The sequence below is a fragment of the Vombatus ursinus genome, unplaced genomic scaffold (assembly GCF_900497805.2).
Source record: "Vombatus ursinus unplaced genomic scaffold, bare-nosed wombat genome assembly UNPS02015255.1, whole genome shotgun sequence".
Taxonomy (NCBI): domain Eukaryota; kingdom Metazoa; phylum Chordata; class Mammalia; order Diprotodontia; family Vombatidae; genus Vombatus; species Vombatus ursinus.
Window position 1 is genome coordinate 36,738,861 of NW_020955033.1, and position 23,416 is coordinate 36,762,276.

The 23,416-nt window shown below is 36.2% G+C and overlaps 1 protein-coding gene across 3 annotated transcripts in view; it reads left to right on the plus strand.

Annotated features, from left to right (window-relative positions):
- LOC114031841 (ralA-binding protein 1) overlaps positions 1-23,416 on the plus strand; it is a 50,620-nt gene that overhangs the window by 15,752 nt on the left and 11,452 nt on the right. For all 3 annotated transcript variants that reach the window (XM_027847001.1, XM_027847002.1, XM_027847004.1), the window contains 4 exons: positions 12,119-12,413; positions 16,297-16,755; positions 20,430-20,779; positions 22,450-22,611. In XM_027847001.1, the coding sequence (XP_027702802.1) occupies positions 12,170-12,413; positions 16,297-16,755; positions 20,430-20,779; positions 22,450-22,611 (1,215 nt within the window). In that variant the 5' untranslated portion in view covers positions 12,119-12,169. The remainder of the gene's footprint in view (positions 1-12,118; positions 12,414-16,296; positions 16,756-20,429; positions 20,780-22,449; positions 22,612-23,416) is intronic.

A 23,416-nucleotide genomic window follows, 5' to 3' on the forward strand; every position in this document is an offset into this window, starting at 1 on the left:
CTCCCATTTGACCATCCCCCACCCATTGAGAAGGCAAGCAATATGATACCCATTATACATGTGAAGTCATGCAAAAATATAGTTCCATATCAACCATGTTTATGCAAAACCTTTTTAATTTTATGTTGTGAATTTCTTGGTAAGTGGACTCCTTAATTCTGTAGTTATTTTAAATAGAATTTCTAATCTTATCTCTTCCTGTTTGGTTTTCTTGGTAATATACAGAAGGGTTGATTATTGTGTGATTATTATTGCTACTTTGCTGAAGTTATGAGTTGTGCCAGTGTACTACCGTCTAGTGATCCATATATAGACTTTCTTATCCCTTACAAAAAGTGATGATTCTGTTTCTTCTTTGTCTATGCTTATTCTTTCCGTTTCTTTTTTTCTTGTCTTATTTCTATAGTTAGCAATTTTTAGCAATATACAAATAGTAATGGTGATAATAGACTGTTTTATCACTGATCTTATTAATAAGCCCTCACTTTGTCTCCATTGCATATAATGCTGGCTCTTCATTTTACATGGCTATTATTTACCATATTAAGGAAAAGTCTGTTTATGCCACTATTTTTTAGTTTTTTTTTAAAAGAAATGGATTTTGTATCTTGTCATGCTTTTCTTGCATCTGTTAATGTAATTATATGATTTTGATTGTTTTTGTTATTAATAAGGTTCATTATAGTTATAATTTCCACATCATTGAATCTTTAAAAGGCAAACATAGGAGTCACAGAAACCTAAAAACCTGAAAAGACTCTGGTCTTTTCATCAGCAATGCTTAAAATTTCTCTTTCATTAAAGGTCTGTTTTCCCTATTACTCTCAGTTTTTTATGGAGTAAGATATTTTTGGTTGTAAGACTTTATCATTTTGCATTTTGGAGTGTCATATTCTGAGATCTCTGTCTTTTATAGTGTCAGTTGCCAAGTCTTGCATGATCTTTACTGTGGTTTCTTGGTGCTTGAGTTCTTTTTTTCTAGGTGCTTATGGTATTTTTTTTCCCCTTTAATCTAGAATACTCTTTAGAGTATTTTTTCATAAGGCTGTTGATAGGTTGTGTTTTTTCCCCATGAGAATTGCCTGTTCATATCTTTTCACCATTTATAGTTGAGGAATGAAATGATAGATTCTCTTTAGTATCACTTTGTACTTTGGTTCTAAAAATAGGTCTGGACAGTTTGCATTTATGATTTCTGGTGATATGGTATCTAGGCCCTTGGGGGGAGGCTTGTGATTTTCCAATAATTTCATGGCTCTTCATGGCTCAGATCTTTCCTTGATCTGTTTTCTAGTCAGTTCTTTGTGATAGGTGATAACTTTCATTTTTCCCCTGGACATTGATTTATTTAGAATTTCTTATTATTTATTTCTGTTTGGCCCAATCTAATTTTCAATGAGTCTGTTACCTGGGTAACATTTTGAACCTCCATTACTAAGCTGTTTATTTTTCTTTGTCCTAGAGCTCTCAAACAATTTATAATACCTTTTTTAATCTCCTGTTTCATTCCTTCCAGGAATTCTAATAATTTTCATTGGCAAGCCATACCTTTATTTCTGCCCATGAGCTTTGTGGAGTTACTCTTCCTCTAGACTTCCTCAGGGCTAGAATGTCCCTGGATGTGTAACATTGTTTTGTCAGTGTATTTATGTATATTCATATTTCAAGCTTTCCTTTTTGAATTGGGATTTTGTCAGTGCCATGATCCAGCTGCTTCTCCAGTCTTGTATTTGTATTGTTTGCTGTCCTCTTGATGGCCCTCTGCTCAGTTCTTTTCTGTTGGATGCAAGCTATCATTTCCTAGGCCCGCCTATAGCCTCTGGTTAGAGTACTTCTCTTCAAGGCTTTCAGGGATAGCTTAGTTTTGTGAATGCAAGCTTTTCCAGCTCTAGGGCAATGAGGTCTGATGCATTCTCCTCAGAAATAGGAGACTTAACTGCTTTGTCTGTTTCCTTTCCTGAGACCTTCTTTCTGGAACACTTAAGTCTCCTTGACCTCGTGTCTGGTGTGTGCTTGAGTGACTTAGAGCTTTCTGACTTGTGTTCTCAGAGGCTATTGGGAGCTGGGCAAGACCCCAGTGCAGCCTTTCTTATCCATGTTCCTCTGGCTGGGCCCTCTCCTTTGTATTTTTAGGCTTCTGGATGTCATCTTTCAATGTCTAGGCTGGATGAGGGTACTCACTGTAGTTTATTTCCTAGTCATTTTTTGATCTGTCTTGCTTTCATTTAATCTTTTCCGGAGGATAGCTGAGATTTGGGTTGGTTGTTCCCCCCCCCCCCCCACCCAATTTATTCTACCATCTTCTTTGGAAGTCCATGTTGCCATGTCTTTTTCTTGTATTTAAAAAAAAAAAATTTCAATGTAACTTTATTTGCATAATCTGATAAGTATACAGAGTGCAGTTATTAACTATAAACTAGCACAAGATTGCTTGCCAGGAATCTGAAAGATTCACCTGCCTTTCTGCTATAAGGAGGGGTGAGGTGTGCCGTATGTTTAATAATCTGTTCCTAGAGCATTATTGATCTCTTAATTCTTTTCCCTTTGTTAATTTTTTCCTATTTATCCTGTATGTGGCTTGCCTGGCATTTTTTGCATGTTGTCTTCCCCTTTAGATTGTAAAATCTTTGAGGTTTTTTAGTTGGTGTTTAGTTTCCTTTGAATTAACAATTTTCTTTTGAGTGGAGTTGCAAGTACCAAACTGCTGCTACAAATAAGAAATACTGTAGAAATTCAGAAATGGGGAAAGATCATTGTGCATTGGGGTGTTTAGACAAAAGTTCGCAAAAGCAGGTGGAAACTTGAGCTGGCCTTTCTGATGTAGGTGGGATTCAGATAAGCAGAAAGAAGAGCATTACAGTCAGCTGGAGAATGCAGTTTAGTAATAAGTAGACCGGTTTGACCTGAGGCAGAGGGCTTATTTATGCAGAGAAGTAGTGAAAGGTAAACATGGATAGGTTTAAGATTAGGTTGTAGAAAGCCTTGAATGTTAGGTTGAGGCCTTTGAACATTGTTCTGTTTGCCATGGGAAATCATTGAAGTTTTTGGAGAAGGAAATGACCTACTGAAAATGATGTTTTAGGTAGATTAATGTACAATTAATTGGAGGGGGAAGAGGAGGAGATTAGGCTGGGAAACCAGTTAGACTGTTACTGTAGTCCAGTTTGAATTAGGGTGTTGGCCATGGGAATGCAAGTAAGAGGTTGTGTGTGATAACCCTGAGAAAGGAAGAATGACTTGGTGACTGATGGGATATGGAGAATAAAGAAATGTGAAAGGTTAATAACCAGATATTATTACACTTTTATAAAAAAGCCTTGATATTATCATGGCTAAGTTCTCCCTGGATATTGGCACCTGATCTTTCCTGCATTATTTTGCTCTGCTCCCATTTATATGTTCTACATTCCAGCCATACTAGTTTTTTAGCTGTTTTCCCATTTTATCCTACCTTCTCTTTACTCTGTACATTTGTTCAGGTTAACTCACAGGCCTGGAATATATTCCTTCCCCAACTGACTATTGTATTTGTTACTGACATTATTCTTTCCAAGTACAATTCTCCTTTAGGCCTTTTCTCATATTCCTTCCAACTTAGAAGGATCTCTCTCCCTCTTAACATTTTCTTCATAGTACTTTGGTTGGTTCCTTAGCCCTAATCTCAGTATTCCTTGCATATTGCTTGTAGGTCTTCCTCTTATTTATATTGTAAGCTACTTGAGGGAACAGATTATATTTTTTTCCATCTTTTTTACCCTCAGTACTTAGCATAGTGTCTGGCACTGAGTGAGTACTTAATACATAATCATTTAATTGAATCAGCTCTGTGAATCTCAACGAGTAGCAGCCTGACATAAGCGATAGAGTACTTAACTTGGAGTCTGGAAGACCTGGGTTCAGGTCTTCTGCCTTAGACATTTTACTGACTGTGTTGCTCTGGGCAAGTAAATAGCTCTGAGCCTCAAGGTTCTCATCCATAAAATGAGGATGATAATAATTCCGAACTCATAAGGTTGTTGGTCGGCTCCAAAAAGATCAGGTTAAAAAATGGAATGGATTCCCTTGAAACAGATAGTGGTTCTCCTTGGAAGTCTTCAGTTAAAGGCTGGGTGACTATTAGGTATTTTGTAGTGGGGATTCCATTTAGTTATAAATATGTGTGTGTGTGTATAGACACACACACACACACACACACACACACACACACACACACACACATACATATATATTTTTTTTGGTGAGGCAGTTGAGGTTAAGTGACTTGCCCAGGGTCACACAACTAGTAAGTGTTATGTGTCTGAGGTCGAATTTGAACTCGGGTCCTCCTGACTCCAGGGCCGGTGCTCTATCTACTGCGCCACCTAGCTGCCCCTCTTTTAGTTATATATTGGACTAGGTGGAAGTCCCATCTAACTTAAAATTCTGATGAAGATGATGGTGATGATTCCTTGGACAGACCATTGTGTTAATTTCTGTGTACCAAGTTTTAGGATGGACATTGATGAACTAGATAACAACTAGAGAAGAATGACTAGGATGATGAGAGCCCTAGATACCATGTCATCTGAGGAGCAATTGAAAGAACCTGGAGGTGTTTATCTTGAAGAAGAGTACAGACTTAGAAATGATGTGATAGCTATCTTTTAATGATTTAAGAGCTGTTATGTGGAAGAGAAAATAGGATTAATTTTTTTTGTTTTTCATGATAAACTCAATCATTAACAACTGCAACCATTTAGGTATACAAAGAGGAACAAGAAGAGGAATGTATGCAAAACCATGAATTGTTACAATTTTTAAATAAGTATATTAAAATGATGTTGTAACTAACAGAATTGTCTAGTTTATATCCCCTTCTAAATTTCTTTTTGTTTTTATCTTGATATTTTCCCTAAACATTCTGCTTAGTTAATACTAAGGGGCAGAACTTAGGTATAATGGGTAGAAGTGGCTTAGAAGCTAATTATGAAGCAGCATAGGCTGTTTTGGGAGGTAGGAGGCTCTTTCTCTAGAGCATGTGTTCTTAACTTGGTGTCCATAAACTTTTAAAAATATATATATTTTGATAACAATATTTCTATATGATTGGTTTCTTTTGTGATCTTACGTATTTTTTACACATTTTAAAAAAATGTTTTGAGAGGAGCCTTTACCAGACTACCAAAGTGGTGCATGACACACCAAAAATAAGAACCCCTGCTAGAATAACAGCAATAACTTGTATTTGTATGGTACTTTTAAGGTTTGCAAAGTGCTTTACACATAGTATTTAATTTTTTCCTCACAAAAGCCCTAGGAGATTGGGTGCTATCCTCATTTTACAGATGAGGAATCTGAGTTAGAGGTTGAATATTACACAGCTAGTAAGAATCTGAGGCTGGATTTGAACTCGGGTCTTCCTGACTCTAGGTTTAGCACTCTATCCACTGTACCTCCTACTTCTTCTAGAAGTCTTCAGGTAAAGGTTTGGTAACACACACTTGGCAGTGTTGTTGGTTGGATTCTTGGTCAAGTATAGGTTGAATAAGATGGCCTCTGAGGCCTTTTCTGACTGAGCCTCTGGAATGACTTAACTTTTCTGAACCTGTTTCCTAGTCTGTAAAATGGGGAAATAACTCTTTGTACTACCTACTTCATAGAGCTGTTGTGGAGAATGTACTTTGAAAAATTGTATGTTGTTATTACATTGGTTTGCTCTTTAAAATGTAGAAGATTTATGAGAAAATATGAATGGAATTATGAACTGGATTAGTAGGTGTAGAGGGGTTGTGACCTATGACCTATCAGTGAGGTTGTATAACAATGCTGATAAGATCACAGGTATATGAGTATCTAAGTTTTGATAATTTAACAAGAAATATCTGATCTTTTGGCTTTAGAAACAGGAGTTACTTTGACAGATCAATTAGATATTTTTCCTTTAAAAACTGGTTCAATTGAACTAGTTCAATTCAGTTCAGTATTTAAGTGTCTGTAGGATTCTATTCAACTTTGAAGTGGAAATAATTCTTGGTTGGAAGCATGGATTTTTGCCTTTTAGAATAATAATCACAGCTAGGAATTATATATAACACTTTAAAGGTTTGCAAAGTGTTGTATACATATCACCTCATGTTATCTTTACAGCTATTTTGGGAGGTAGGTGTTAATATTATCCCTATTTTACAATTGAGGAAACTGAGGCAAACAAGTTAAGTGACTTGCCCGGGGTCATAAAGCTAGTAAGCATGTCCTCGTCCCGTGCACTTAACAATTGTGCCACCTAGCTGCCTGTTGTATTCCATTATGCCCTCTCATTTATAATAAAGGCTACCAGGTCTTGTGGGATTCTGACTGTGGCTTCCTGGTACTTGAACTGCTTTATGGATGTTTTGGGTATTTTTTCTTTGACAACAAAACTCTGGATTCTGGCTGCAGTATTCATGGCACTTTTCTTTTAGGGATTTATTTCATGAAATGATAGATGGATTTTTTCTATCTTTATTTGCCTTCTGGTTCTAATAAATGACATATCTGAGCAGTTTTTATTCATTATTTTAAAAAATATGATGTCTAGACTTTTTTTTATTCATGGTTTTCAGGAGTCCAGTGAGTCTTAAATTGTGCCTTTTTTTTTTTTTTTTTTTGATTAGGCAGTGGGGTTAAGTGACTTGCCCAGGGTCACACAGCTAGTAAGTGTTATGTGTCTGAGGCCGGATTTGAACTCAGGTCTTCCTGAATCCAGGGCCGGTGCTCTATCCACTGCGCCACCTAGCTGCCCCAAATTGTGCCTTTTTAACCTGTTTTCTAGGTGAGTTATTTTTGATACTGGATATCTTAAATTTTCTAATATTTGTCCATTCTTTTGATTTTTTCCCCCTTCATATTTCTTATTATCTCATGAACTCATTGGTTTCTGTCTAGTCCATTCTAGTTTCTAAGTGAATCTGTTGCTTAGGTAAGGTTTATCTTTTTTTCTTTTAATTTTTTTTCTTCCAATTCTTTGCTCTAGGCTTTTATTTTAATTTTAATCTTTATTCAGTTCTTTTAGATGTTCATGTAATTTTTATGGAAAATCCATTTTTCCTGAGTCTCACCTTGCAGTTTTTATGGAGTTACCCCGTCCCAGTTGCAGACTTCAGTGGTAGCCCCACTTCCCTATTGAACTTCTGGAAGGGTTTTTGTGCATGCACTTCTGGGCTGGAAGAGGTCACTTAGGCTAATTTCTCATGGGGTTTCTCGATCATTTTTCAATCTGGTGTGTATTTCAGGTTTTTGCTGGAATAGATATGTGAGCTGGGTGGTCCAGCTCCCCTGCTGACAGCCATCTTGGCTCAAAGTCATCTCTTTAAAGGATGGCAGTTGACTGCCTTGTTGTGGTTGTTCTGCATTTCAGTTGAGTCCGTCTCTTTGTGGCTCCATATGGTTTTCTTGGCAAAGATACTGGAATGGTTTGCCATTTTCTTCTCCAGTTTATTACACAGATGAGGACCTGAGGCAAACAGATGTAAGTGACTTGCCCAGGGTCACACAGCTAGTAGGCTGGATTTGAATTTGGGTCTTTCTGATTCAAGGCCCAACACTTTGTCTATTGCGCCACCTAGCCACAATTGCTAAAAACAACAACAGGAATTAATCGGGACTTGTATGATTTTTGATGCATGATAATGATTGTTTTTTCTGTTAAAAATAATGAATAAAAATGTTCAGATTTTGGAAATATGTGTATTTATGTATACATATACACAGACGAGAGATTTGGACTAAATAACCTCCAGGGTCTCATCTGGCCCCAGATGTATGATCTTTTAACTTTGCTGGAATGACTTGTTTGAATATCTCTCCCTTACTGCTGTTATATACTTCTTAAGACCTTAACATATTCTTGTAGAATTCAATGCCCATCCAACTCAGTTCATTTTACACCAGAGAAAACTCTGTTTATCTTCCCACCACCATCACTGGGAACAAAACCACTGTAACACATACATAGTCTAGCAAAACAAATTTTTACATTGGCCATATCCAAAAAATAAATATCTTCTTTTTTGCACTGTGAATTGTAGAGCTAAATCTTGACTTTCAAGGTGGCAGAGTCTAAAGAAGAATGGTATGGAAGACCTGTGCAGAGGAGATGGAAGGAAACAAAAGAGAAAGATTGAAGGGAAGAGTCAGGGGTTGATTAGAACAAGATCCTGAGGAAGGTGAGATGCTTCTTAGGCCTTGATGAGGAGGAAAGCCTAACTCTTAGTTTGGAGGAAAGAAGTCAATGATTTGATGGCATAAAGAGAGATTTTGAGGTATAGGAAGAGACTTGAGGAAACCTGAGATGTATGGATTCAGTCTTTTCAGGTAAGTAGGACATGACTGAGAGAAAGGGATGGGTGTGGAATTGTGGGGAATGTGATAGGGAATTTAAAAAAAAATAGTATCTGAAAGAGAGGTCTGGCTTGGTATGGAGACATTGAAGAACCAAAGCAATTCCTAGTTTGCTAAATGGTAATTTGAAAGAGAAGATATTTTATAGCTATTTTAGTTATAAAACCTTTCAGATAGATTTATCGTGAGTTTTAAGACTGTTATTTATTTTAAAACTACATATTTCCTGCTAGTTGTAAAACTGATAAAGCAAGCTGTTGTTTTTGGCTTCCTTTTAAAGATGTTTCAGGTTTAACAAACCATCAATTTTATTGTTAAACTCATTTCAACAGATTTTAATTGAGCAATTGTTCTTCATTTTTTCATCTTTATATTGCTTGTACTTTTGCATGGATAGATGATTCTTATTATGTACACTGATAAATACTGTGGATGTAGACAGAAAAGCTTGTTTCAGTAGCAGTAAACCCCCATTTTCTTGTAGAAATGGCAATTTCATTTGTGGTTTTGACTTTTTGATGTTGCTTCTTGGGATACTTTTATTAACTACTGCTATTAGCTGTTGATATGCCTTGTCTCATTTTGGTGCTGAAAGCAGGCATTTTTTCTTGTAACTTTGAAAAATACTCAGTTTATTTCTTGACTGCCACAACTTTTTTCCCCCCAGAAAGTTAAGAGTACTCATTTTAATGGTTTATGAACTATTAAACCAATAGGAAACAGTGTGGAGTAACAGAAGGAGCATTGGTTTTGGAATTGAGGGATGGTGGTTCAACTTCTTTCCTAACACTGCCTGTGTGACCTTGGACAAGACACTTAATTTGCCTGAGCCACAGTTTCCTTATCTGTAAAATGAGGGAATTGGCAAGAAGAACAAAACCCATTACAGATTTGTTTAGTCAGGCAAAATAAGTTCCTGCATTAACCACATCCCCCCAAAAAAAGAAATGCACTTAATAAGTGCTTGTTCTCTTCCCTCAGTCCCACCACCTCCCCCCATAAATTTGAACTACAGAGAAAGAGAGAGAGAGAGAGAGAGAAGAAAATAAAAAATAATTAAAGTGCCAAGGGACCAGTAACAACTGAGGACATCAAGACAGGCCTCCTAGTAGGAGCTGGGCACCCCAGCTGTTCTGTGAAAGAAGCTAAGGATTCTGTAGGTCAGAGGGACAGCAGTGGAGGGAAGAGGGAAAAGCCCATTCAAAGGCGTAGAGGTGGGAGACAGAACATTAACTCTGTTAGGTAGTCTGTACAAGTATTACTGTACTTGCTTGCTGACTTTTTATTCCTGCCTTTTAAACTTGAAAGCCCTTCTTCTATCATATTAGCTGGTATGTTAATGACTGTTCTCTAAATGCCAGCTAGGAAAGATTTTAAAGTTTAGAGGTACCCTCTGCAGCCTAGTAGAGACCAGCAAGCAAACACATCTGTTTCTTCCTCACTATTCAATTCTAGCATTTAATTACTGCAATAAGCCTTTACCTGTTCTTTCTGGTTTCATTCTTTCCTTACCATTCTGTATTGCACAGTGCCACTTAATAAATCTTTTTGAACCCTCTGCCCCCTTTTCATTATGCCATTTTATTTAGAAATTGATTATGACTTTGTTGTCTATCAGATCGTCTAAACACAGATAAAATACTTTCTATTTAAATGTTTTATTCTCCCCCATTAGATTATAATCTCTATAAGTAAGGTCTCTTTCATTTTAGTCTGTATCTTCAGCATTTAGCAAAGTGTAGCACCCTACTTAAAATAGATGCTTATTAATAACTGAAGAATTGGATGAAAATTCAGTTGATCCAAGAGATGCAGGGGAAAGAATACTGGCTGATTGTGATAAGTCCTCAGTTTTGCTCCTGAATTTACTACTTAAAAGCTTGTGGTTGTGAGTAAGTCACTCATCCAAGAGACTGTTTTCTCACTGCCTTGGCTACCTCATAAATTTATTGTTAGGATCAAATGAGATCATCTGTTTACTTCTACATACCATTTGACAGTTTTACCATTTGACAGTTTTCAAAGTTTTATTAGTGTCCAAGAAGATTATACAAGGTCAAGAGCAAACTGTTGACATGAGGAAGAATTGGTTTGACTTAATGTTAGTAGCAATGGCTAATGAAGTCCCCAAAGTGATTATTATATCATTACATGACAGATTTACTTAACTGTAAGTTTTTTTCTTTTTAAAAATTTTTTTATTAATTTATTTTGATTTATCAACAATCACTTCTCTAAGCTTTTGAGTTTTAAATTTTTCTCCTTCCCCTCCTCCCTCCCCAAGATGGCTCGCAATCTGATATAGGCTATACATATACATTCCTATTAAACATATTTTGACATTAGTGATGTTGTAAGGAAGAATTAGAACCAATAGGAGGAATCATCAGAAAGGAAACGAAGCAGAAGAAAAAAAATAGCAAATAGTATGCTTTGATCTGCATTCAAACTCCATAGTTCTTTCTTTGGATGTGGATAGCATTTTCCATCATGAGACCTTTGGAGATGTCTTAGATCCTTGCATTGCTGAGAAGGGTTAAGTCCATCAGTGTTAGTCATTGCACATCGTGGCTGTTGCTGTGTAATTGTTAGTTATTTGACTGTAACAATAAGCGCTAATACAATGTCTTTCTAGTTTGTTGTTCAAATATGGTATTAGGGTTGGTCCCAACTTAAAAAAAAAAGGAACTTTGATGAAGAATGTTGCCAAGAGTATTCCAGGATAGTGATTGTGATATTTTTTCCTTTTTTTTAATTTTAAAAACTTTTTAGCATTTTATTTTTAAATTTTGAGCATATACTTGGATCACAGTCACCAGAGAGACAAGTATGGAAAAAATCTTACCTTAGTTATCTCATCATGCTCGTATTACTCTTGCTGCTTTGGTGAGGAAATGCTAGGTCCTTTTCCACACAACAGGGCAGTTCTGTAATATGAACAAAGGCAAAGGGTTTTATAGGAAAAGCAGGGACCTTTTTTTTTTAAACTTATAAAAGTATTTATTTTTAGTTTCCAACATTCACTTTTATAAGACTTTGAGTTTTAAATTTTCCCCCCTCCCCCTTCCCAAGACAGCATGCAATCTAATATAGTCTATATATTTAAACATAATATACTTAAACATACTTCCATAAACTTAAACATAGTTCCACATTAGTCATGTTATGACGGAAGAATCAGAACAAAAGGGAAAAGCCACCAGAAAGAAAGAACAAAAAACAACAAAAAAGAGAAAATAGTATGCTTCGATTTGCATTCAGACTCCATAGTTCTTGCTCTGGATGTGGGTAGCATTTTCCATCATGAGTCTTTTGGAATTGTCTTAGATTACTGCATTGCCGAGAAGAGCTAAGTCTATCAAAGTTGGTCATTGCACCATGTGGCTGTTACTGTGTACAATGGTTCACCTGGTTCTGCTCACTTCACCCAGCATCAGTTCATGCAAGTTTTTCCAGGTTTTTCTGAAATGCGATATTTCTTTTTTATTTTATTTTATTTTTTGTGATATTTCTTTCAAGCAGTTTACTTTCAAGAACACTTCTTTAAGGACTATAAAATTTTGAGAATATTCCATGTGGATTCATCCTCTGCTTACTAATTCCTAGAGAAATGAGAACTGCCTGCTTTAGTTATAGTAAAGAAATAGTGCAAAAAAAAAAAAAAAGAAGGGAGGTGCTTCTCTCATTTTAAGGAAGTAGGTGAATTGCATTCTTGAGTTTTTAATTTGGATTGGATATTAACTTCTTTTTCCTTTTGCAGGTGTAATGGATAGGTAACAGAAGAATTTCACTTACTTGTCAAGGAGTCAAAATGACTGAGTGCTTCCTGCCTCCTACCAGCAGCCCTAGCGAGCACCGTAGGGTAGAGCATGGTAGTGGTCTTACTCGAACTCCCAGCTCTGAAGAGATCAGCCCTACTAAGTTTCCTGGATTATACAGGACTAGTGAGCCGTCACCTCCCCATGACAGCCTACATGAGCCTCCGGATATAGTGTCTGATGATGAAAAGGAACATGGAAAGAAAAAAGGAAAATTTAAGAAAAAGGAAAAAAGGAGTAAGTGGAATTTCTCTTTATACTTTACATGCAGTTTTCCAACACCGTCTTATTTAACTTTTTCCAATTTTCATTATATGTTTTAAAAGTTACTCTATACTAGAGCTTAAGCCTTATATTACAAAAAAGTTTCCATCCTTTTTTTTAATCTGAAAAAAATGTTACTATATAGTCAAAATGAAAAGCATAGTATTTCCACAAGGATATTTCAGTATTTACAGTTGAAAAGTTACTAACTGCTCGTCTCTGGGGGGAAAAGGAAAAGAAGGGCAGGTACAGACCCCCTCGGGCTTTCCTGGACCTATGGTCCCAAACTGAGACCTGACTGTTCCTATCTGTCTCCTCCTGGTTCCCCAGCATGGATCTGGGTAGGCCTTAGTGCACAGCTTCTTCCTGGCGACCAGAGGGTGCCTTGGCCCCTCTCCCCAGCGTGCACATATATTCCCTGTCCCCCTGTCTTGCCCTATGCTAGTTCATTTTGATTTTTTTTTAAAATCTACCTATCAAAGTCTGGTCTGTTTGGAGGGATTGTTTTGTTTTGGGTGGTCTTGCTGCACTGGTTCCTGCAGCCCTACCATCTTGGCTTATTTCCACTTAACCTCAGAAAGGTTGTTAGTTTCCTAATCTCTAAAATATGATAAGGTTTGTTCTACCTGCCCTGCAGAATAATAAGTGGGAAGCAGAGGCCTTTAAGATGTTTGTGACTCTTCTGTTCAATTCAGATATTTTTAATAAGTGTCCAGCTGTGCAGTGTGTCCAGTATGTACAAAGGTCAGAGTGAAGCGGCGTGACCTGGAGGAGGCTGAGTTCTGGGGTCATGCAGCCTGCCTGCACACAAGAGTCAGGCAGAGCAGTTTCAAGGAAGAAAATATTAGTAACTTAAATCCAGAAAGGTTAGGTGTGGGCTATGATGCCTGAGCTGTCCTTCGAAGGAAATTAGAGATTCTCAGAAGGGAGCACTTCTGGGCCTAGGAGACTGCTTTTGTGCAAAGGCAGGGGAGGCTAAAGTTGGGTAGATATGTCTGAGAAGGAGTTGAGAGGCCATTTTGACTGTAAAAGAGAGAGAGTGTGTGAGTGTGTGTGCGTGTGTGAGAGAAAGGGAGTAATAATGAAATAAAACTGGGAAGGTAGGTTGAAGCTAGAAGGCTTTAAATTCCAGGTTGAGGATCTTGCATTTTATCTTAAAGGAAATAGAGGACCATTGAAGATTTTTGAGTTGGAGGGAGGGGTGGTAGTGATGTGTTTGGGGTAAATGATGTAATTTTTACAAATTTCATTTACATAGCTTCCTAACTTTTCTTTCTGACTTCATCTTCTGTTTTCTCTAATCCATGCTTAACATAGTTCCTGAGAGAATCTTCCTGAGATAATCTTCCTAGTGCTTGGGTCTGACCATATCACTTCCATATCTGAAAGCCTTCAAAGGTTCCAAACTGCTTGCCAAATAAAGCATGAACTCCTCTGATTCTAGCATTCAAGGCCTCCTTCATATCCTGATCTAACTTTTCAGCTTTGTTACCCTGTTTCCCTTTATGTCCTTTATGTTGCAGGTGTTTAATTTGCTATTATTTGCTCTTCCATACTGTAGCACTTTTCAGAATTTATGTCTGTATCTATTACTTTGTGTGTAACCTGGAAAATCCTTTACCTATATTTCTGCTGGATGAAATTCTCTTTCTTTCAAACTCAAATCAGATGCTGCATCTTCTGTGATTTGATGATGCTTCCTGGTAGTTCTACGTCTCTTTCATCAAGAGGTGATCCCTCTCTTTGAATTTGTCGGTCCGTCCTGACCTCTCCTTTGTATTTCTTACATACTACTTTGTACTGTGTCTTATAAATGTTTTATCTCCTCTATTCAGTATGATTTCCTTGAGAGTAGGGACTGGGTCTTTTTTATGCTTAGAATCTAGCATATGGCCTTGTACTTTGTAGGTACTTAATGATATTGATTGAATTAGGAAAAAAAAATCATTTACACACAGCCAAGTATGTACAGAGATCTCTGGTTAGAAGAAAGAACACTGCTTCGGAGTCAGAAGACTGGGTTTAAATCTTAGCTCTGTGACCTGGCTGGTTCTATGACATTGGTCAGTTAAGTCATTTGATCCCTGTAAGGCCTCAGTTTCCTTATTGGTAGCTGTAACTTTGTGAATAATAATACTTCTACAGCCTGTCTGCTAGGATCCTAGGGTTTTTGTGAGAATTCAGTTAATATAGGTAAACCATGAAGCCAGCCCAGCCCATACTTGTATATGAATCTCCTCCTCTCTGTCTCTGACAAGTAGATGTTCAGGCCTCTACTTGGAGTCTTCCAGTGAACCCATGTTCTTCTGAGGAAGCACATTCCATTTTTGTACAACTTGAGTTTTTTATGAAAATTTTCCTTATATCAGGTGTAGAATCTGCCTCTACAGCTTTTCCCTGTTAATCACTGTCTTATTTAAGGGAGCCATCATGGAAGGGGAGGGCTGGCAGTTAGTTTCCTTTTTAAAATCTTATCTTTCTAGTTTTTGATGTAACACCATTCACACCCCTGCCCTCCCCTCCCCCATCTGAATGGAATGTTGTGAGATAGAGGCATAAGGGCACACTGAACTCAGCCAGAAAACTTGAATTACAGTTATTGGTTAACAAGGGTCTGTTAGTTCATTCCAGCTCTACAAATGTAACATTAATCAGACTTGAAGAGCCCTCAAAAGTTGAGTTTAGAGGAGATTTTATTGTTTTGGGGTTTTTTTTCCCTGTGTTTGTTTTTCTGTTATTAGTTGAGTGATATATCGCTACCCATGCAAGTTTGGTCAAAAATATCATAAGTGGTGGTAGAAGTGGGGAATCTCAAACTTTTTTTTTTAATTTGGCTAAAAGCCAAAGTGTAAATAAAGTGTCAACTATTGTATCTTACGTTTAAATAGCAGTCAAATACAATTTATTGTCTTTAAATATCCTTTGCATAAAGTCAGCAGTATTTGGTTTTTAATATAAATTTAGATGTTTGGGATTTTTAAAAAATTCCTGGCGGCAGGTAGGTGGCGCAGTGGATAGAGCACCAGCCCTGAAGTCAGGAGGACCTGAGTTCAAATCCGGCCTCAGACCAAATACTTGACATGTACTAGCTGTGTGACCTTGGGCAAGTCACTTAACCCCAATTACCTTACCAAAAAAAACAAAAACAAAAAATTCCTGTAACATGTTGAAACTTAACTTTGTTTTTTTATACATTTCTCCACTCTTCTTGGTTCCTTTTCCTGTTTGTGTGCCAGAGATAAATTTAGTTTAGGAAAAATAATAGATTCCAATAAAATAGGTCCATACCTTTTTTGCATCTTAATTCGTTTAATTATTTTTGCTTGCTTTTCATTGCCCATGTATTTTCTTTTTAAAATGCATTTTAGGAGTGTTGCTTTTAAGTGGTTCAATATGCTATTAGAGGGAATGACATGGAAGGAGCCTTTGTTTTGCAGAAAAGCTCAGTGCAGTAACTATATAGAAAAGGTTTCCTTAATGCATATAAATTGTGACGGTTTAAAAAATGTGATTTGCAGAGAGAACTTTTAAGGAACATATCTGTTTGCCTCTAAAATAAACATCAACCTATTTATTGGCAGGCCATGCTAATTGTCTAGCTGCATGTTGCCCTCTCGTGGCTAGAACATGTCACTGCAAACATTTTGTTTTCATGAAAGCAGAAATCAGTTTTCAGTATTGATAGGTTTCAAAAGGGATTATGTTAACACTGAGGACAAAGGCAGAGTGTTTAGTTTCAGTGGCAGACTGTATTCTGTTATCTGTTTTTTATAGCATGGTTATTGACCGTTTCTCAAATGGACTGACAGTTTTAGATATTAAAGATATAACGAATGTCCCCCACTTTTTCTGACAGCTGAAGGCTATGCTGCCTTTCAGGAAGACAGCTCAGGAGATGAGGCAGAAAGTCCTTCCAAAATGAAGAGGTCCAAGGGAATACATGTCTTTAAGAAGCCGAGCTTTTCTAAAAAGAAGGAAAAGGATTTTAAAGTAAAAGAGAAACCCAAAGAAGAAAAACATAAAGAAGAAAAGCACAAGGAAGAAAAACATAAAGAGAAGAAGTCAAAAGACTTGACAGCAGCTGATGTTGTTAAACAGTGGAAGGAAAAGAAGAAAAAGAAAAAGCCAACTCAGGAGCCAGAAATGCCTCAGGTTGATGTTCCAAGTCTCAGACCCATTTTTGGGATACCTGTGGCTGAAGCAGCAGAGAGGACCATGATGTACGATGGCATCCGCCTGCCAGCAGTTTTTCGTGAATGTGTAGATTATGTAGAGAAGTATGGCATGAAATGTGAAGGCATCTACAGAGTTTCAGGTATTGTGTCTCTATAACTAACTAGCTGTGGTTAAAAAAAAAATCTTCATTCATCAAAGGAAGAAACAGGATTAAATTTAGATGATTTGTGGTTTTTGCTCTAGTGTGAAGTTCATTTTCTTGATTTTTCAAATTGGAAAAATTGTATTTGATATTTGGGCACTATATTTCCTGTACCATATTTCTTTCCATTAGTATGATTCACATTTGAGTTATTTATAAATAGGTTTGTATTATGCCAGTTATATATTCCGCTGTGGCCCAGTGGTGTAGAAAATGAGACAAAAAGTAGAGTTTGTGGAGAGTGTCTCCTAATCTGGACCCTTCCATATTCCCACTTTCCTTCTTGCATCTCACCCTCATCCCCCTCCCCCAGCAGTGAGGCACTTGGACGTAGGAGTGGTAGGAGAGCAGGGACAACATCCTGGCAGCAAAACCACCTAGTGGGAGAAAGGAGAAAAGCTATATTTTCTAGAAGCCCCTGAGTTAAAAGACATATCTTGTCATCATCACCGAACAGGAGGAGCGTATTTCCCCCAGGTAAGGGGCATAACATTTTGGTCTTAAAATTTCTAGGCCAAAACATTAAATAGTACTTTCAGGCATGTATAGTACTTACGTGTACAGATGTGGTTTCCATTTGTCTAACAGAAATTTATTGTGTCCTTTATGGAGGACCTCCCATCATCCAAAATGTGTTGCTCTTAAAGAATATGCTATTGTAGCTCAATGTGAATCATGTATGAGGCATGATTGATATAATAAAATCCGTGCCCTCTATAACAAGGCAACTTGTCTGCTTAAATGTTCATATTCAACTTCTTAGCGTATGATCAACTTCAGTTTTCACATTTATGTTAAAAAATGCAGTGCTCTTTTCACACATTTGTTTGACCATTGAGTTGCTAAAATAATGATTTGGGGAGATGGGAAAGCCCGGGGAAAACCAGAAAATAACACGTTTCTGAATTTTGTATGAAAGTTTTGGCACTTGTGTCATAAAATTTTTTGATTACTAGAGATGGGAAAATTGTTTCTTCATTTTCCAGGAAATAAAATTGAGATTTTGAATTTGGATTTGAAATCTTTGAAATAACTCTTTGATAACAATGTCAAAATAGCATTTAAAGAAGTTTGAAAGTTTGGCCTTTGTTTAAGTAAGAATTTGCTTTTTAAAAAATGTGCAAATTATTAGACAGCTGTGTAGCAAGCTGCTTGATTTAGGTGATCTTGACTGGCATATAACTGTCTCTGTACAGACTAAACAGCTTCTCCACTGGGAGTCTGACACTACAGAACTTTTGTAAAGTCCATTCTTTTGTCAGTGGCCTATTTTTGATGATAGGGCTCTCTGGGTATTCTCAGTGGTAGCAATCTCCTTTCTTGTGTATGTATGTAAAATCATTTAAGGTTAGCTGTTCCCCTATAAATTGAAGGCTAAGCTGATTCTTTTATTGATCGAAATAACTTTGTGGCCTATTCTGGAGTAGAGGTGTGTCATGTTTAACATAGCTTATGTGATAACTATGGTTTTTTTTTTTCCTTTTTGGAAACTTTCAGCATAATTAATAAGTAATAGACATTGATTTCTGTGTACTGTGGTATGTTTGGTTTTTGTAGATTCATTTGCAATTCTAATTTAAAACTCATGAAATTTCATTTTATACAGTTGGATTGAACTTGTATGTGATAGCACATCAATGCCTATCCATATTATCTTTCTCTATGGAATTTCCTATGTAAATTTTTTAACAGGAAAAATTTGGGAAAAAATTTAAAGCTCTTATTAAAAAAAAAAAACTCAACAAATTTTTATTAAATGACTATCCATGCAGTGCATGGTGCAATGGGTAGAAATTATGTAGGGCAAAGATTCTGTAAGGACATGAATAAAATAATGTACAGTTATCATCTCCATGCATAGTTTATAAGCACTGCTACAAAGCTATGAATTCAAGTTGGACATTTGGTTAGAAGTAGATAAAAAGGAATGTTTAATTGCAAATTTATTTCCTCCCATAAAAAAATCTCAAACTAGGGCTTGTTTTGTTGCATTAATATTATTGCACTTATTTTATCATTGCTGTAATCATAAATATGATGAAGCTGATTATTTAGGTATTTACTGAATATTAAGCAAATGTCAGTAATTCTAGGAATGAAGTAGTTTTTCAGCATCGTATTTGCACTTATAGTTGTAAATTTTTCACTCATTTTTCATACTTTTGACCTCTAAATTTAGATAAAATTTAAAGCAGGAGTATCTTGCCAAATCTTATATGATAGGTGTTAAAAACATAGCTTTATAAAACCAAGAATTATTTTATATTTTCCCTTGAATAAGATGAACCAAATACAAATATATGTCGTATAGCATCCTGAAAGTCAAAAGACTTATCACATCTCTAAACCAAAAAAAAATCAAAGCATTGTTTAAGTAAAAACACATCTTCCGTCTTCCATTTTCATTTTTGTCCTAGACAAGACAAAGTGTAACACACTCTTTGTTTTAAGAAAATATTTGTTAGGGGCAGCTAGGTGGTGTAGTGGATAGAGCACCAGCCATGAAGTCATGAGGACCTGAGTTCAAATATGGCCTCAGACACTTGATATTTACTAGCTGTGTGACCCTGGGCAAGTCACTTAACCCGATTGCCTAGCCCCCCCATAAAATATTTGTTAAAAAAAATTACCTAAAATGTCTTTAAATTAGTAAGGTGATCTTGTAAATCACAAAAGGATGCATGCCATAAGGCTGATTTTGTTTACAAGCTCCCCTTTCCCATTTGAAATGTTAGCCTTTTTTTCAAATTTTGATTATTTGACTTTCCAAAACTTTTCAGAAATGCATCTCTGTACATCTACACATGCCAAGTTCTGTTATTTATATTGCTTAGTGTGTTTTTTTTTTTAAAGGGGGTGGGGAAAACATTGGACTATAAACATTTTCATTAATGGTCCTCACTCTTAGCAGTGGCATAGGAATGAATGATACATTTAATTAGGGAAGTGAACATTTACAGCCTGGAGCATGATACCTATTTCTTTTATTTTTACTAGTATTATTACCTATTTGACTGGTTTGGGTTTTAAATCTTACTTTGAGGGGCAGCTAGGTGGCACAGTGGATAGAGCACTGGCCCTGAAGTCAGGAGGACCTGAGTTCAGATCCGGCCTCAGACCAAACACTTGACGTGGGCAAGTCACTTAATAACCCCGATTGCCTCACTTAAAAAATAAATAAATAAAAATCGTACTTTGAGTGAAGTCCCTTCCATCTCTTTAAGAAGAACCTGAGTAGTTAGCCCCATAAATATTACTATATCTTGGCTTAGAATCTTTAGGTATTGGTGAAGACTCTAGTATTTATAACTAAATAGTAAGGCTTATTAATTGTTAGATTCTGATTGAATATGGGCATGTAAGGCAAGCTTTAGTATTTTATTTGAAGGTAAGTCATCAAGTTGGTGATCTTTTATGCAAGTAAACAATTTAGCAGCAGATAGTTTGTTACTGGTCTTGTTGGTTGGAGTTGGTTTAACCTGGCAGGAATGGGAAGAGTTGTGGAATGAAGAAGAAAGCTTACAAATCGGTTTGTTTTAGTCAACTTAAGTGTGTTTGATTACTTTTTTTTTTTTTTTGGTGTTCTCTTTTTAAAATCCATGTATTTTAAGGAATAAAATCAAAGGTGGATGAGCTAAAAGCAGCCTATGACCGAGAAGAATCTCCAAACTTGGAAGAGTACGAACCTAATACAGTAGCCAGTTTGCTGAAGCAGTATTTGCGAGACCTTCCTGAAAACTTGCTTACCAAAGAGCTTTTGCCCAGATTTGAAGAGGCTTGTGGGAGGAACACAGAGGGTGAGAAAGTGCAGGAATTCCAGCGCTTGCTGAAAGAGTTGCCAGAGTGTAACTATCTTCTGATTTCCTGGCTGATTGTGCACATGGACCATGTTATATCAAAGGAATTGGAAACGAAAATGAACATACAGAATATTTCTATAGTGCTCAGCCCTACCGTTCAGGTACTTGATCTTTTGTAAAGAAAACTTGTGTGGATCGTATGAAATGTCAGAGGGCTTAGGCCTAAACCTTCTGTTAGTGCACCTCATAATAAGCAATTAAGAGTAAAATGAGTATTGTATTACATATATAAGTGTCATACTAGGTTCAGGTCACGGAGGGACCTGTGCGCATCATCGAGGTGGCCACATTTAGCCTTCAGTATAGTTATGTGATTTGAACATTGCAGAAACTTGGGTATGAAAATATAAACTATATCACAATGACAGTGACCTATTATTAAGAGGGAGGAGCCCATAGCACATATTTTAAAGTTTTTAATTATCTCATCAAACATTGCCTAATTATATCGTATAAATAAAACACTTAAAATACTGTTCCCAGGGCTGTTTTGTTTGTGCAAGAAGGAAGTCAAATGACCTTGCTGGAAAATTGGCTTAGTCATGCTTTGACTTTAGCATTTCTTTGTATAACAATGGATGCTAGAAAAGCATTTTATCATTTTGTAATTGGAGCAAAGATAAGCTTCTGTGAGAGAATTGGGTGTTAATTGAGGGGTTTTTGTAACAGCAGTAATTGGTCTTCATTCTTTTGTATGATAAAGATACAAAATCTTGCCAGGACTTGTGCTATCATGTTTTTCACCTCATTCAGTTTTGGGTAGTTTATTACCCTGGCTAAATTGAAATGATCAATATTTATATTCTTTGCATTTTTATATAATGTATTGATATGCTCAGGTTACTCTAATCTAGAATTATTGTTAAGAAGTGCAACCAAGTTGGAAATCAAGAGTTTCTTTTTGCTTTTGCCAAATATCTTTTGTATTGACATTTTGTCATGCTGTATTGGAAGCAAAATGTAGACCTTTACTTTTCGTATTTTCTGTCTGTTAATAATTAGGCACAATATCAGAATCTGTAACTTGTTACCATGATACTCAACAGCATTATATTAGGACTATTACATTAGTTAATATTATTATTACATTATTACTATTATATTAGGATTATTACAGTTGTATGGATCCTATTTAAAATAAGTTCTAGGAAAAGAATAAGAGCTTATTTGAAAAGTATTTTTAGCAAAATTAATGTTAATGTCTTACCAGAAAATTACCAAAAGAGAAATTCCAAAAGGAAAAAGTTGATAGGGAACCATTTGCAATACTTCTTGAACAAACTTTAATGGTATGTATGCATTTATATTTAAAGATGAGCACTTATAATTATGAGCTCTCCAGTATGGTGATAGTTCTCTTAGCCCTCTCTCTAGTTCCAGTTTTGTTCATTGAAACACAGCATCCCCCATTACGTTCTTGAAAATGTTAACAGGAGATTTTTATTATGATGGGCTTATAGTAATAGCAGTGTATAAGTAGAAATGAGTCATTGACTTCTACTTTTTATTTTTGACTATCATTTGCAGTGTTGTAGGTAAAGATGACTTATTTTTTTCTGTATTAGTAATTAATAGCTGTCCACTGACATTCAAATGAAGTTTGTCTAACCCTTAAATAGTGAGTAAAATAAATTACCCTGTAAAGGGGATTTTTCATTCAGGTGTGGGTTGAATTAGGTCTCTGAGAAACCTGCTCTAAGATTGTCTTTTCAGCAATACTAAGGAAAGTTGCAATTATAAAAATTGTTTGGAAATTTTTTTCTCTTTTTAGATAAGTAACCGTGTCCTGTATGTGTTTTTTACACATGTGCAAGAGCTCTTTGGAAATGTAATCCTAAAACAGGTGACTAAACCACTTCGATGGTCTAACATGGCCACTATGCCAACACTGCCAGAAACACAGGAAAGCATCAAGGAGGAAATCAGAAGACAGGTTTGCACCATATATATAATGTATTACATACATGAAATTTTTTTAGCCCAGTGAATTAACTAACATTTGGCCTCTTAGATCAAACCTTTGATGTGAGTATTTCAGTGCTTCACTGCCCTATAGGAGGTAAAGAAAGAAGTTTATAATTTGTTGATATATCCAGCACTAGACACAAGAATGTTACATGCCTTCATTAAATTGTATTTCTGGCACATGATTAGTACTGTTTTGTATGTGTTCTTTTGACTGATGTGGTTTTTCTCATTTTTCAGTTCGAGTGTTTTGTATTCATTGACTTAGAGTTAGTATAGTTAAATAAAAAAATTAAACTGTAACCTAACACAACAGCAAAAATCATCCCTTGGCATTTGAAAATTGGCAGACAGTAACACATAAGGGGTTGTACAGTCTTTGAGCCTTCGTTATGACACACAGGACTCACCTTAGCACAAATAAATATCTTTGTGTCATGGAAAGTGGAATTTTCTCACTTTAAAGTAATACTAAAAATTTTTCAACATTGTGCATCTTTACATGTTGTAGTTTAGGCAAATACTTTGCCCATTGCTATTCCCAGCTGTGACCTTGTGCCATTTAGAAGTTTTACTGTAATGTAGATAATGAAACATAAGTTTACAGTTACAAATTACAGACTGAAGAATAATTAATTGTTACTAGAAAATTTGATTTAGAACTTAACGGTTTGGTGTTGTAAGCAATTGAGGATCAATTAAAGACAGATATTTCAGGTAACACCACCACCAACCCACCCCCCCCCCCCCCCCCCCCCCCCCCCCCCCCCCCC